At 52.3% G+C, this 14,692-nt stretch overlaps 2 protein-coding genes across 12 annotated transcripts in view; one reads left to right on the top strand and one right to left on the bottom strand.

Moving 5' to 3' along the window:
• FRMD8 (FERM domain containing 8) overlaps positions 1–14,692 on the top strand; it is a 51,512-nt gene that overhangs the window by 3,945 nt on the left and 32,875 nt on the right. For 2 of the 5 annotated variants that reach the window (XM_048858405.2, XM_048858404.2), the window contains exons 1-3: positions 11,677–11,834; positions 12,620–12,704; positions 13,707–13,874. In XM_048858405.2, coding sequence (XP_048714362.2) covers positions 11,829–11,834; positions 12,620–12,704; positions 13,707–13,874 — 259 coding nt within the window. In that variant the 5' untranslated portion in view covers positions 11,677–11,828. Of the gene's footprint in view, positions 1–8,061; positions 8,721–11,676; positions 11,835–12,599; positions 12,705–13,706; positions 13,875–14,692 lie in introns of those variants that run through there. The other 3 variants (XM_075130439.1, XM_075130438.1, XM_048858403.2) reach the window with 3 other exon arrangements.
• Positions 3,541–11,638, bottom strand: SLC25A45 (solute carrier family 25 member 45). 7 transcript variants are annotated; one of them, XM_048858406.2, is made up of 8 exons: positions 11,349–11,633; positions 9,158–9,268; positions 8,173–8,240; positions 7,379–7,422; positions 6,635–6,706; positions 6,164–6,349; positions 5,600–5,867; positions 3,541–5,309 (listed from the first exon to the last, which is right to left on the bottom strand). In XM_048858406.2, exons 2-8 carry the CDS (start codon positions 9,172–9,174, stop codon positions 5,041–5,043), a joined length of 924 nt encoding a protein of 307 aa, XP_048714363.2. In that variant the 5' UTR covers positions 9,175–9,268; positions 11,349–11,633; the 3' UTR covers positions 3,541–5,040. The 7 variants fall into 7 exon arrangements, with proteins under 7 accessions (XP_048714363.2, XP_048714367.2, XP_048714364.2 ...); XM_048858410.2 differs by having other exon boundaries at positions 9,199–9,268; XM_048858407.2 differs by lacking the exon at positions 11,349–11,633 and adding an exon at positions 9,727–9,820.

The raw sequence follows: 14,692 nt of genomic DNA, 5'->3' as shown, positions 1-14,692 counted from the left end.
TAACAAAAATAAATCTGCAACTAGGGGTTTTGATTTCAAAAGGGCTGACTTTCAAAAATTAAGGAAATCAGTTAGGGAAGTGGATTGGACTGAAGAACTTATGGATCTAAAGGCAGAGGCGGCCTGGGATTACTTTAAATCAAAGCTGCAGAAGCTATCAGAAGCCTGCATCCCAAGAAAGGGGAAAAATTTCATAGGCAGGAGTTGTAGACCAAGTTGGATGAGCAAGCATCTCGGAGAGGTGATTAAGAGAAAGCATACAGGGAGTGGAAGATGGGAGGGATCAGCAAGGAAAGCTACCTTATTGAGGTCAGAACATGTAGGGATAAAGTGAGACAGGCTAAAAGTCAAGTAGAGTTGGACCTTGCAAAGGGAATTAAAACCAATAGTAAAAGTTCTATAGCCATATAAATAAGAAGAAAACAAAGAAAGAAGAGGGACCGCTAAACACTGAGGATGGAGTGGAGGTCAAGGATAATCTAGGCATGGCCCAATATCTAAACAAATACTTTGCCTCGGTCTTTTATAAGGCTAACGAGGATCTTAGGAATAATGGTAGCATAACAAATGGGAATGAGGATATGGAGGTAGATATTACCATATCTGAGGTAGAAGCAAAACTCTAACATCTTAATGGGACTAAATCAGGGACCCCAGATAATCTTCATCCAAGAATATTAAAGGAATTGGCACATGAAATTGCAAGCCCATTAGCAAGAATTTTTAATGAATCTGTAAACGCAGGAGTTGTACTGAATGATTGGAGAATTGCTAACATAGTTCCTATTTTTAAGAAAGGGAAAAAAAAGTGATCCGGGTAACTACAGGCCTGTTTGACATCTGTAGTAAGCAAGGTCTTGGAAAAAATTTTGAAGGAGAAGGTAGTTAGGGACATTGAGGTCAATGGTAAATGGGACAAAATACAACATGGTTTTACAAAAGGTAGATTGTGCCGTGCCAAACCAACCTGATCTCCTTTGAGAAAGTAACTTTTTTTTTTTTTTTTTTTTTTTTAGACAAAGGAAATGCAGTGGATCTAATTTACCTAGATTTCAGTAAGGCGTTTGATACCGTGCCACATGGGGGAATTATTAGTTAAACTGGAAAAGATGGGGATCAATATGAAAATTGAAAGGTGGATAAGGAATTGATTAACAGGGAGACTACAGCGGGTCCTACTGAAAGGTGAACTGTCAGGCTGGAGGGAGGTTACTAGTGGAGTTCCTCAGGGATCAGTTTTGGGACCAATCTTATTTAATTTTTATTACTGACCTTGGCACAAAAAGTGCGAGTGTGCTAATAAAGTTTGCAGATGATACAAAGCTGGGAGGTATTGCCAATTTAGAGAGAGACCGGGATATCATACAGGAGGATCTGGATGACCTTGTAAACTGGAGTAATAGTAATAGGATGAAATTTAATAGTGAGAAGTGTAAGGCTATGCATTTAGGGATTAACAACAAGAATTTTAGTTATAAGCTGGGGACACATCAATTAGAAGTAATGGAGGAGGAGAAGGACCTTGGAGTATTGGTTGATCATAGGATGACTATGAGCCGCCAATGTGATATGGCTGTGAAAAAAACTAATGCGGTCTTGGGATGCATCAGGAGAGGTATTTCCAGTAGAGATAAGGAGGTTTTAGTACCGTTATACAAGGCACTGGTGAGACCTCACCTGGAATACTGTGTGCAGTTCTGGTCTCCCGTGTTTAAGAAGGATGAATTCAAACTGGAACAGGTACAGAGAAGGGCTACTAGGATGATCGAGGAATGGAAAACATGTCTTATGAAAGGAGACTCAAGGAGCTTGGCTTGTTTAGCCTAACTAAAAGAAGGCTGAGGGGAGATATGATTGCTCTCTATAAATATATCCGAGGGATAAATACTGGAGAGGGAGAGGAATTATTTAAGCTCAGTACCAATGTGGACACAAGAACAAATGGATATAAACTGGTCATTGGGAAGTTTAGACTTGAAATTAGACGAAGGTTTCTAACCATCAGAAGAGTGAAGTTTTGGAATAGTCTTCTAAGGGAAGCAGTGGGGGCAAAAGACCTATCTGGCTTTAAGATTAGACTCGATAAGTTTATGGAGGAGATGGTATGATGGGATAACAACATGATTTTGGCAATTAATTGATCTTATTAAATATTCATGGTAAATAGGCCCAATGGCCTGTGATGAGACGTTAGATGGGGTGGGATCTGAGTTACTACAGAAAATTCTTTCCTGGGTATCTGGCTGGTGAATCTTGCCCATATGCTCAGGGTTTAGCTGATCACCTTATTTGGGGTCAGGAAGGAATTTTCCTCCAGGGCAGATTGGAAGAGGCCCTGGAGGTGTTTTGCCTTCCTCTGTAGTGTGGGGCACGGGTCACTTGCTGGAGGATTCTCTGCTCCTTGAAGTCTTTAAACCACGATTTGAGGACTTCAACAGCTCAGACCTAGATGAGAGGTTTTTCACAGGAGTGGGTGGGTGAGATTCAGTGGCCTGCGTTGTACAGGAGGTCAGACTAGATGATCATAATGGTCCCTTCTGACCTTAATATCTGTGAACATTCAAGTGGAAGGCAGGGACTGAGAGTTGGAACTTGTGAGTTCTATTCCTGGCTCTCAGAGCACAGTGAAATCTAATGGGTTAGAACAGGGGGTGCTGGGCTTCAGCACCCCTGGACTGTATTCCTGGTGCTGAGCACAGTGGCAGGGTTTAGTGGGTTAAAGCAGGGGGGCTGGGAGTCAGGATTCCTGAGTGCTATCCTGGTTCTAGGAGCAGAGTGAGCTCTCATGGATAGAGACAGGGAAGCAGGATCCAGAACTCCTGGGCTCTATTCCAGACTCGCTCTGTGAACTTTTTTATTTGAGCATAAGCTTTCGTGAGCTACAGCTCACTTCATCAGATGCATACCGTGGAAAATACAGAAGATGTTCTTGTACATACAAACCATGAAAAAATGGGTGTTTACCACTACAAAAGGTTTTCTCTCCCCCCACCCCACTCTCCTGCTGGTAATAGCTTATCTAAAGTGATCACTCTCCTTACAATGTGTATGATAATCAAGTCGGGCCATTTCCAGCACAAATCCAGGTTTTCTCCCCACCCCCCCCACAAACCCACTCTCCTGTTGGTAATAGCTTATCTAAAGTGATCACTCTCCTTACAATGCATATGATGATCAAGGTGGGCCATTTCCAGGGTTTAACAAGAATGTCTGGGGGGGGGGGTAGGAAAAAACAAGGGGAAATAGGTTACCTTGCATAATGACTTAGCCACTCCCAGTCCCTATTCAAGCGTGAGTTAATTGTATCCAATTTGCAAATGAATTCCAATTCAACAGTCTCTCGCTGGAGTCTGGTTTTGAAGTTTGTGCTGGAAATGGCCCACCTTGATTATCATATGCATTGTAAGGAGAGAGATCACTTTTTAGATAAGCTATTACCAACAGGAGAGTGGGGTAGGGGGAGAGAGAACCTTTTGTAGTGGTAAACACCCATTTTTTCATGGTTTGTATGTACAAGAACATCTTCTGTATTTTCCACAGTATGCATCTGATGAAGTGAGCTGTAGCTCATGAAAGCTTATGCTCAAATAAATTGGTTAGTCTCTAAGGTGCCACAAGTACTCCTTTTCTTTTTGCGAATACAGACTAACACGGCTGTTACTCTGAAATCTGTGAACTTTGGGGCATGTCCCTTTCCTGCTTTGCACCTTAGGCTCTAACCATGAAACTCCAACAGAGTTAGGAACGGGATGTCCAATCCTGGCCTGGCTTTCCCTCCCGTGCAGTGCAGTGAGCTGTGCCATTCAGGGAGGATTGTCCCTCCTGTGCAGCAGCGAAGGAATCCGTTGCCACGTTGCTGGCTTGCATTTCCTGAGATGTACCCTAGGAGGATGGGAGCAGCCAGAGGGGCCACAGGGAGCTGGCAAGGACAGGGACCTGCCTCTCCGATTTTCCCCCCCTCCCACGGCAGTAAATGAGCTGGGAAGCCTCTACTGTTCCATCACATCTATGGCAAAGACCCAGCCCTCCAGGTATTGTGGCAAAGAGCTTGTATTAGGGATCTTCTGAGCGCTTGGTAGAGAGTGGGGTCTAGTGGGCTTGGAGGGGCTTGTCTAGTGGGTTACAGCTAAAAATCACAGAGCAGGGAGTTAGGCCACCTGGGGGTTTTCTGCCAGCTCTAGGAGGGGAGTGGGGTGTGGTGGGTTAGAGCAGGGGTGACAGGACTCCTAGCTTCAATTCCTGACTCTGGGGCTATTGTCTAATAGGTTTAGCTTGCCTCCCTTGGTCCCTGCACATTGCAGCCTGCTCCAGGGTGGCGGTGGCAGGGTCTCTATGCCTGTCAGACTGGGTCAACAGCAGAGAGTTTGCTGACTGAGTATTAAGTAGAATTTTGGTTGCTAGGGAAATGCTGCTATAGCTGGATAAGGAGAAATCCTCCTACTCCTAGAACTCCTTCCCCCACACTGCTCTGCCTATGGCCCCTCCTTTCCCCCACATGCACCACTGGGCCCCACTCCCCTCCCAGAGCTGGGAAAAGAACCCAGCAGAACTGACTCCCCCTCTAGTCCTAGATCTGGCATAGAACCCAGGAGGCCTCACTGGTGACTGTGTTTTTTAGCAGCATGACCATTCCCCCCGCTCTCGCGCGCACACTCACTCACTCTCTCTCCTCTTCCCCTACCCCCTAGACGAGCTCCTCAGTTCTCATTCCCTCTCTTTCATCCCCAGCTCCCAAGTCACTAACCCTCCCCACCACTGCCAGGCAGTTCCTCTCCCCGAGGTGCTAAGATGCATGGAAAGTGGGGAGAACAAACGTCACTCAGGACATTTGAATCTAGGACACAGCCTAACCTTGGGGGATAGACTGTAGGAGGGGTGATCCTGCCTTGCTCTTGCAGTCGGTGCTGACCTCCATGCCCCAGCACAACGCCGGGGGCACTCTGCTGCGGGGCTCAGTAAGGGGTGCTCTCCCCTGGCAGTCAGTGCTGGCTCCCAGTGTGGTGATGGAGGGGAATGATGCTGCAGGGAGCAGGGTGGGGCTCAGCGGATGAGTTTCAGGATGTTCTCGTAGCTCAAGAAGGTCACCGCGTTGACAGGGAAGGCACGGATGCTGTTCAGGGCAAGGCCCTTTAGGAAAACCCAGGGTCCCTCGTGCCGAACGCTGATGCGGATGCAATCCAAGACCCCGTGGTAGGACAGTCCCTTCACCCCGTCCATCTGGAGCCGGGCCTTGATCACATCCATGGGCGTGGCTAAGGCCCAGGAGACTGTGCCAGCACAGCCCCCAGCTATGAAAACTGTCATCGGGCCTGGGAGCAAAGGGAAGAGAGTTAGGGCTTAACTACAGGAGAGGCAGGGCTTGGCAGGGGCCATTACCGCTCAGTCAGTGCTGTCCCCAGGGCAGGGGTTGGGGTTGGTTGGTCAACACCTGTCAGTTTCCACCCAAGCAGTGGCTGCATTATAGCACTGTGTGCAAAGATCTGTCTTAATTGTCTTTGGCCCATCAAAGTACACACATTACACAACAGGAATCCCAGTTCCCTACAGTCTCTTCCCCCGGCAAGATGGATAGCCCCCTCCAGTCCACTTCCCCTCTCACCCGGTTCTCTCCCCGGCTCTGTCACAGCCCGGCACAGGCTGACGTAGGTGAGGAAGTAGACGGGCATAGTGGGTGTATCTCGCAGCACCAGGGCCCAGGTGCCCCGGAACAGGCCCAGTACCCCCTCCTCACGGAATATGCAGGCACCACAGTGCACCGGGCCCCGGTACTGGGCTCCAGGGCCCCCCACTGGACTCCTCAGCCCATAGGAGTGAGTCTGGTTCTGCAGCCGAACTTTGATCAGGTCAACAGGAGCCAGGACCACGGCCTGAAATTGGGGTGCGGGGGAGGGAATGGGGGAAAAAATGAGTCCCCTGGTTAGTTCCTTAAGGGAAAATACTGACATGCAATAGAGAACCCCAAGTGTCCTAGCTCCCAGCCCTGCTTGCTTTAACCCACTTCGACCCCACTGCCCTTCCCTGAGCTGGGATAGAACCCAGGAGTCTTGACTCCCAGCTCCCCCCTGCTCTAACCACTGGACCCAACTCCCTTCCCCTACCAGAGGTAGGGCTAGAAGCCAGGAGTTCTGCTCTCTTCCCCCCCATGAGCTGCCTGGTCCCTCACCTGCATCAGGCCGGAGAAGCTGCCAGCAGTGAGGACATGGGCGTAGCTGGGGGAGTTGGCACGGTGTTCGTGGTGGTGGGTGGCACTCAGGTACAGCAGGGCATTGCTGTAGGCCCCAAACATCACTGAGTTGACCAGGGCCACGCTCAGCAGTGGGAAACTCATCCCCTTAAAGAAGCCTAGGACCTGCAAGGCAAAGGGCGCCATGGTGGGATCAATGCCAGCCCTAGGCGTATGTGGCTCACGGCTCGGTGTGAGCCATGGTGAGAGTGTGATTGGGGGACCCCTCCCCAAAAGCTGACACCCATGCGTACACGCACACGCTGCTCCCCGTAGCATATGGTATGGGGGGGAGGGGCTGATCTCTGTCAGGGGCAGATGTGCAGCCCCCAGCACGAGGGGGGCCTCTGAGCTTGGGCCGGGGTCTCTTGGCATTGCCCTAATACAAATAATAAACGTGCTGCCGCAAACCGTTTCATTGCAGTATGTTTTGATCACGCAGTCCAGGATCCCCCGATAGCCAGACTGCGTCTGCAGCCGCACCTGGAATGAGACACCATCTTTAAGCGAAGAATTTGCAGAGAAACATTAACAGCAGCAGTTTATGCAAAGGCCAAAGTCCTCCTCAGAGGCATTTGGAGGTAGCATTTTCTAGCAGATGGGACTGTGGCCTGGGACTTAGGACGCCTGGCTTCTGCTCACAGCTTTGGCAGGAGAGTGGGGTCTCGCGAATTAAAGCTGTGGGGGTTGGTGCTGGGGGTCAAGACTCCTGGGTTCTATTCCTGGTTCTGCCATTGAGTTGGGCAAGTCCTTCTCTGTGCCTCTATTTCCCCTCCCAGCTTGTCTACTCAGACTGTGGACTCTTGTGGGGAGGGATTCTCACTGTGGGTCTGTGCAGTGCCTCTCCTGATGGGTGGAGGGGACCTGATCTCATGGGAGGAGGAGGGTCTGTGTAGTGCCTGGCCTGATAGGGGGGCCTGAATTCCGGCAGGGAGGGTCTGTGGAAACAAAGGCCCCGATGTTGGTTAGGTCTACCATAATAAGAAATAAATGAGTTAAAATAGCTATTGCTTGCCCTTTGAGGTGCTGGACACTGCTCTGAGCTAGCCAGTTCCCCAGCAGGGACGTATCTCCTCATCCTATCTATAGGAGAGAAGTTTTCCCTGTCCCTTCCCACCCCCTATCCCCCTACAGCAGTACCAGCTTCATATTCACCTTCACTGTGTCCACTGGGTGCCCCAAGGCCAGACCCACAGCTCCTGTGTCCAAAGAAAAAACAAGTCGGTTGGAAATTAGAACCCGCCACTGTCCTGGTAATGAGAATGGAACCCAGGAGTCCTGACTTCCCAGGCCTGCTGCTGTAACTCAGTAGGCCCACCCCCTACGGGCTAGGAATAGGACCCAGGGCTCTTTTTCTTGGGGATCCTAATGCTGCCGGCAAATGTTAAAATGGTTGAAAAGAACACAGACCCCCAGTGCGAGACAGGGCTTGATTATTTTTAACTCCCTTGTTAATGAGCAACTGGGAACTGTCACATCTTTTTCAGCAAAAATAACCTGAATTTGGCATTTAAATTCCACTCTTTAAATTGAGGAGGGCAGCCAGCCTTGTCATTATGAAGCTAGACTGGGATTCAGGGAACCTGGTTTCATTCCCTGCTCTGCTACTGCCTCCCTGGGTGATCTTGGGCAAGTCACTTCCCTGCTCTGCCTCAGTTTTCCCCTCTATAAAGGGGGCAGAATAATCTTTCCTTTGTCTATTAATTTAGATTATAAATTCTTTGGGGGCAAAAACTGTCTCATTAGGTGTTTGTGCAGTGCCCGGCACAATAGGGGCCCTAGTCTCAGTTGGCAGGGTCTGTGCAGCACTTCGCCTGGCGAGAGGGGGTCCTCAGTCTCATCTGGGCTCTGTGCAGCCCCTGGCATGACAGGGTCCTGACTCTGAGCGGCAGGGACGCGTGTCTGCGCAGCGCCCAGGAGGGTGGGAACTGGATCCTTCTCATTCTTACCTGAAATCCAGCCAGCCACAAACTCCTCCACGGGCATGGTGAGTAGAGCGCAGGGACTGTACAGGGTTCTGGGTAAGGAGAAAGATCTGGTCAAAGTTAATCCATTTAATCCCTAACTCATCCTCCTAAGTGCTTCAATCTTTAACTTGATTCTCCCCAGCGCTATGAATTGCCCTTTTCCCAACAGCAGTGCCCAGGGGCACGTGGGAAAATGGAAAAGTAGGAAATTAAGCAGGAGTTACCATGCAGAGTTAGGGTAACTGGGGGAACTCAACTGGTGCAGTATCTCACTGAGGTTAAGGGTTGGATCCACCAGCTGGTCTGGCTGCTCTCCCCCTGGGGCCTGTCCTCCACCAAAGGGACTAGAGCTCCAGGGGCCCCCTCTCAGGGCTGGATTTTCTAAAGCCCTCCACACACTTAGATGCTGAATTGAATTCAAGCTGTGCCGTTTTGGAAAACAACTCTCTCCTCGGGAAGACTCCCAGACCGAGAGAGAAGTGCAACGCCTGCTTTCTAGGATGGCTGCAGTCGTAAGCGGCTAATGACGGGTTAGTAAATGACCGTGGCCTGTGCTGAGCATGTTCTGGGATGGGACTTTCTAAAGGCTGGATTCTGCCAAGGCCTGTTCGGGCACTTACTGGGAGGCATTTGGACTCAGATCCTCACAACAATGGAGGCACCCAACTCGTGGAGGCACAGTTGCAATCAGGAACACGGGGTGGGGGGGGGGGGCGTTTTGGCTTTCCTCTGACACATTGGAGATCACCTACAGCTGGAGCAGGGATAACAGGTAATGGGGCCTGTGCTCTGAGGTTTCTCTTTGTTGTAGATGGCTGGAGGGTGGGTCTTGTTCAGGGTCCAGCTGATCACCTGATTTGACAATGGGCAGGAATTCCCCTCCTGCCTGGGTCACAGTGGCAGGGACCTTTTGCCTTCCTCTGCAGCATGAGGCATGGGGCAGCTGTTGCGCTCATCAAGGTCTTACCTAATCAATCCCCGCATAACACCAGAGACGCTGGTTCTCGCCTGTTCTCTGCTTGGGGCTCACAACCCCTTCAGTCAGGGCTGGGCAAACTTTTTGGCCCGAGGGTCACATCTGGGAATAGAAATTGTATGGCGGGCCATGAATGGTCATGAAATTGGGGTTGGGGTGTGGAAGGGGGTGAGGGCTCCGGGGTGGGGCCAGAAATGAGGAGTTCAGGGTCTGGGAGGGAGCTCTGGGCTGGGGCGGGGGTGAGGGCTCTGGCTGGGGGTGTGAGCTCTGGGATGGGGCTGAGGATGAGGAGTTTGGGGTGTAGGAAGGTGATCTGGACTGGGACCGAGGGATTCAGAGGTTGGGAGGGGGATCAGGGCTGTGGCGGGGGTTGGGGTGCAGGAAGGGTGCAGGCTCTGGCTGGGGGTGTGGGCTCTGAGGTGGGGCTGGGGATGAGGGGCTTGGGGTGCAGGAGGGTGCTCCGGGCTGGGATCGAGGGGTTCGGAGGGCAGGAGGGGGATCAGGGCTGGGGTAGGGGGTTGGGGAGAAGCTTAGCAGTGCAGGCTCCTGGTTGTACTTACCTCAAGCAGCTCCCAGAAGCAGCGGCATGTCCCTTCTCCAGCTCCTATGCAGAGGCGTGGTCAGGTGGCACTGCACACTGCCCCATCCGCAGGCACCTCCCCTGCAGCTCCCATTGGACTGCTGGAGGGGGCCATTGGAGCGGGATCCTTGGTGTGCGTAGGAGCCAGAGGGGGGCCATGCCACAGCTTCCGGGAGCTGCGTGGAGTGGCCCCCGACCCTTCACCCGAGCTGGAGTGGGTCAAGTCCCAGTCCCTGCTCCCCAGCAGGAGCTTGAGGGCTAGCTTAAAATGGCTGGTGGGTGGTAGTTTGCCCACTTCTGCCTTAAGCTCTTGAGGGTGGAAATACTAAAGTCATTGGGCTCAACCTACAACTGTCTGGGTGAAGTTTAATGTCCTGGGATATTCAGAAGGTCAGACAAAATGATCTAATGATGCCATCTGCCCTTAACCTCTGAGACCCTAGACATCACTCCCCTCCCAGAGCTGGGGATGAAACCCAGGAGTCCTGACTCCCAGCCCCCCTGCTTTAACCACTGTACCCCCTCCTCTCCCACAGTCAGAGACAGAAAGCTTGCCTCCTCTCCCCCCCCCCCCCCGACAAAGGATGGTGTGGGGTTAAAGAGCCAGCACCGTTTTTCCTAGCCAGGATGAAAGCAGCTTCCACAATCCCAGGCCATGCCTCCCTCCCAGCACCAGCCGGCTGTCTTTGCAAACCTTTCCTCTCCCCCTAAGCCAGGGCCCTGAACAAGTTTGCAGCACACGCACGCGGAGTATGCACTGGGGCCCTAACAGCGAGCTGTATGCATAGACCGCCCTAACACCTGGTGCAGTGGCCCTTAGCAGCTAACCCTCCTCTCTGCACCCCACGGGCAGATTTACCCCACGGGGCTGGGGGGGCACAGCTCAGCCAGAAACCAAATCTCAGTGACAGCAACCCGGATTATAGTTGATTATAGACATGCGCAGAAAAAGAACGAAAAGTAACTATCATATCAAAGGTTTCAGAGTAGGAGCCCTGTTGGTCTGTATCCGCAAAAAGAACAGGAGGACTTGGGGCACCTTAGAAACGAACACATTTATTTGAGCATCAGCTTTCGTGAGCTACCGCTCACACCAATGAAGTGAGCTGTAGCCCACGAAAGCTTATGCTCAAATAAATGTGTTCGTTTCTAAGGTGCCACCAGTACTCCTGTTCTTTTTTCGTCATGTCAAACTACCACTAGAGGGAAGCAGACACCTACTTAACTGCACTCGTTGTTTAGGGTAGGCTCTGAAGGTCCTAACTGAGATCCGAGTCCCCATTACGCCCCGTTAATCTTGACTGAGAGCAGGGTATGGCCCATGCTGTGCTAGGCGCTGCATGGACCCTGACTCAGGGGCCCCACTTGGCCAGGTGCCATGCAGACCCGCAGTGAGAGCAGGGCGGTGCAGCTCAGACCCTGACGGAGCTCGTGGCCCACGTCCGCTCGGGTGCGGCACAAACCCTGACCCAGATCAGGGCCGCGGCGAGCTACACCCACACGGTGAGAGGCCGTCCCTGTCCCAAACTGCTCACAGCCTGACAAACGAAGGGTGGGAGGGGACACAGAGGCTCAGCCGCGGGCCAAGCGGGGAGTACTCACCCCTGTGCCTGCGTGTGATCCTTGCCCTGTGAGCCAACGCCTTCGGCGGGGCGACTGGGTGCAACTGGCTGCCCCCCAGCGCGGTGGATCGCCTGCTGCAGCCCCTGCCGCAGCGCCGGCCCGTGTACCTGCCCCCTCCCCGCGTTGGCAGCGCTGGCTCTGACGGGTTAAAAATTCAGTGTTGGGCTTGGGGGGCCAGCTTAGAACCTCGGCCCCATAAACCTGCCCGGGACCAGGGTAACCTTTACACGGAGCCATAAACCTCCCCGGCCGCTCGCTAGAATTCCGGTGCGGGCGCCGCCGACAACCGTCGGGCTCGGCGAGGCGAGTCTCCGTGACGTCACGCAGCCAGCGGCGGGCGGGGATTGGGCGGGACATCCCTTCCTCCAGCTTCCGGGGCCCGCGGCCCGCGGTGCTTCCAGCTGCACAGACCCCAGCAGGGAGCGGGAGAGATTCGGGCGGGCGGCGAGTGACGGCGCCATGGAGGTAAGAGGGGGCTTAAGAGGAGGTCCCCTGGGGCTTTCCAGGGGTCTGGGCTGCCCTCCACACAAGGGATTCCCTAGGCTTCCTGCTCTGGGACCCCGCACCCCCTCCCACCCCAGGGACCCTGCACCCCTCCCCGCCACGGACCCTCTGCCCCTCCCTCCCAGTGCCCCGCACTCCCTCCAACCCAAGAGACCCTATGTCCTTCCCCCGCACCGCTCTCACACTCGAGACCCTCTGCCCCCCCTGCTGTGGGGACCTGCACCCCTCCTCCTTGATCCAGCTCCCCCTCTGGCCCTGCATCCCCTCTTCAGAGGGCCATGTGGACCCCCTCACACACACCTATCTAGAGGGCTCCCAGCCTGGGGCTCTGCATGCCCCGCAAGGATCTTTCCCGACCCCCCGGCCCTGGGATATCCCTGGGTTCCCCCCAAGGGGACTCCCTGCCTCCCCCCTCATCCACTGTCCCCCCCCCAAAAGGGTCTCCCAGTGTTGCTAAGATACCCAACTAGTGGGCCCTTACACTTCTAGCTGGAGGCTCCTATCCCCCTACTTGGGTCCAGGAACCCCCCTCCCCCACACCAGCCCAGGTTCCCCAGTGCTTGGCTCCCATCTATGCTCTCCTCGAAGCCCCTGGAGCTGCCTGCTCTCACCACTGGGATGTTTATCCCAGTGTGTGTCTTCCCCCCCCCCTCCAAAAAAACCCCACCTCTGTCTGGGGGTGTCTCTCTTGGTAACACCCCCCATCATGGTCTGAAACCCGCCCCCCCATGTTTGTGTGTCTGCAGATGGAAAGAGCAGATGGGGCTGCTGTCCCCCCGAGCTCGGCAGATCGCTCCCACCGAAGCAGCATCTCCTCCATGTGTGCCCGATGTAGGTGACGTTTGGAAGGCGGGTGGTGTCTCTTAGAGGAGAGTGGGGGTCTGGTGGATTCAGGGCAGGGATTGGGAGCTAGGACCCCTGGGTTCTTTTCCCAGCTCTGGGAATGGCTCTAGACTGGGGGGTGTTGGGGCAGAGAGGCAAGACTCTTGGGTTCTGTCCCAAACTTTGGGATTGGATTTACTAGAGTGTCTCTCACTTCGTAATTTGTGTAGGCTGAACTTATTATGCACCCTGGGCTCCTTGTGTCCCTCCATTTCCACATCTCCTGTTCTCCCCAGCTCCCTGTATGCAATGCCCACATCCCCCTCTATTTCAGGGACTCCCTGCAACCCCATTTCCTTTTTCTCCCATGCCGGGGGCCGTATATGGCCTCCCATTTCTCCCTTTCCCGTTTTTGTGACTTTTTTTCACCAAGTTCTATAGGGATCTGCCAAGAATATTACTGGAAATTTTGGAGCGACTCAGATGTAGCGTTCAAAAGCTACCATGTTACAGATAGAGAAATGCCCTGGAGTTGAACATAAAGGTTGATGTAAGCCAACTCTTGGGCCTCTGTTGAGTCAGCTGTGTCATGGCTACAGCAGGTCAGGACTTTTTCCATGCACTGTTTGTCACCCAAAGATGCAACTTTGTCAAAACCAAAACTGTTCATGAAACAGGGTTGGTTTTGACAAATCTCTGAGCTGAAAAACTTTTGGAAAAATAAAGAGTTTTGCGGTTAAGTAACAGGCTGTGTCGTCTTTTTTGAACTAGAGAGTTCTGGGGATTTGAGTCAAAATGATGTGGTGTTTGGAAATTTTAGCAAATATAGATTTAAAAAGATCAAAATTGAAATACATCAAAACTGATCTGGACTGAAAATTTTTTCAACTCTTTGGTTTGTGAAAATTTTCATGTTTTTGACTTTTCATCTTAGTTTGGGAAGGAAAATGTTTTGAGGTATCAAAAACTTTTATGAAACAGGAAAACTATGACCCTCTGCTCTCCTCTTAGCACTGGATGTCCTGGTATATCTGATCGATGACACTGCGGTGCAGCTGAGTGTGGACAATCTAATGTCTGTCACTGTGCATGAGCTACATCGCATCGTCCGGGACGCCCTGCAGCTTCCTGAGTGTGCCATGGAAGTCTTCTCCCTGTGGCTCATCTCTCCCTTGCTTGGTAAGGTGCTTGGTTCATTGTCATGATCTCTTATGCTACACCCCCTCCTATCTCCCAGGGAGGCCTGTGCACAGCCTCCTGTACTGTTGCATTGCCCAAGACTTTGCAAGGCTCATCACCCCCTTTTACAGGTGAAACTTAGGCACAGAGAGGGGAAGGGACTGGTCTGTGGTCATGTGTAGAGCCATTGGTGGAGCTGGCAATGGAACCCAGGGGTCCTGACTCCCAGTCCCCTCTCAGAGCAGGGAATGGAACCCAGAAATCTGGTTCCCAGCTCTGATCACTAAGCCACAGTCCCCTCCCATTGCTAGGGATAGAACCCAGGAGTCCTGACTCTCGGCCCAGTGCTCTAACTGCTGGACCTACTGTCCTCCCAGAGCTGGGCATAGAACCCAGGAGTCCTGACTCCTGGTCCTGTGCTGAAATCATTAGCCTGCCCTGTCTTTCCACTGACAAAGTATTTATCTGCTTCTCACTTCGCATTGTCTATTTCGGATGTAGTAAATGGTTGCTGTTTGATTTTGGATAGGTTGGCTGTTGTGTGACTCAGCCATTGTTTGTTAAAATAAATAAAGAATGAGGAAACTTCCTGTATCCATCCACCTGTGTTCCTAAATAGAGGTTCTGAAATGCTTTCTGTTCTGAACAGCCTCAGCTGTTAGAGGTGGTCGCATCTCTGTGGTGAGCGAGGGAACCCTGTATAAACATCACCCCAGAGGTGGCTGCATTTCAACTGTCATTAAAGCAACTGCTATGTTTGTAATAAAGTGCTTTTGGAATGCGGCTGTTGTTTATACAGAGGTCCCTCGGTGGGTTCT

Source organism: Caretta caretta, chromosome 7 (genome assembly GCF_965140235.1).
Source record: "Caretta caretta isolate rCarCar2 chromosome 7, rCarCar1.hap1, whole genome shotgun sequence".
NCBI classification, from domain to species: domain Eukaryota; kingdom Metazoa; phylum Chordata; order Testudines; family Cheloniidae; genus Caretta; species Caretta caretta.
The sequence above is the reverse complement of the archived record's forward strand: the minus strand, read 5'-3'. Positions and strand labels throughout refer to the sequence as shown.

Bases quoted from the DNA above. Each gene is read 5' to 3' on its own strand.
- SLC25A45 (XM_048858406.2), bottom strand. The intron at 6,707-7,378 runs GTGAATATGAAG...GTCTCATTCCAG, and splicing joins ACCCAGTGGACACAGTGAAG to GTGCGGCTGCAGACGCAGTC. The intron at 5,310-5,599 runs GTGAGAGGGGAA...CTTTGCTCCCAG, and splicing joins AGAGCCGGGGAGAGAACCGG to GCCCGATGACAGTTTTCATA.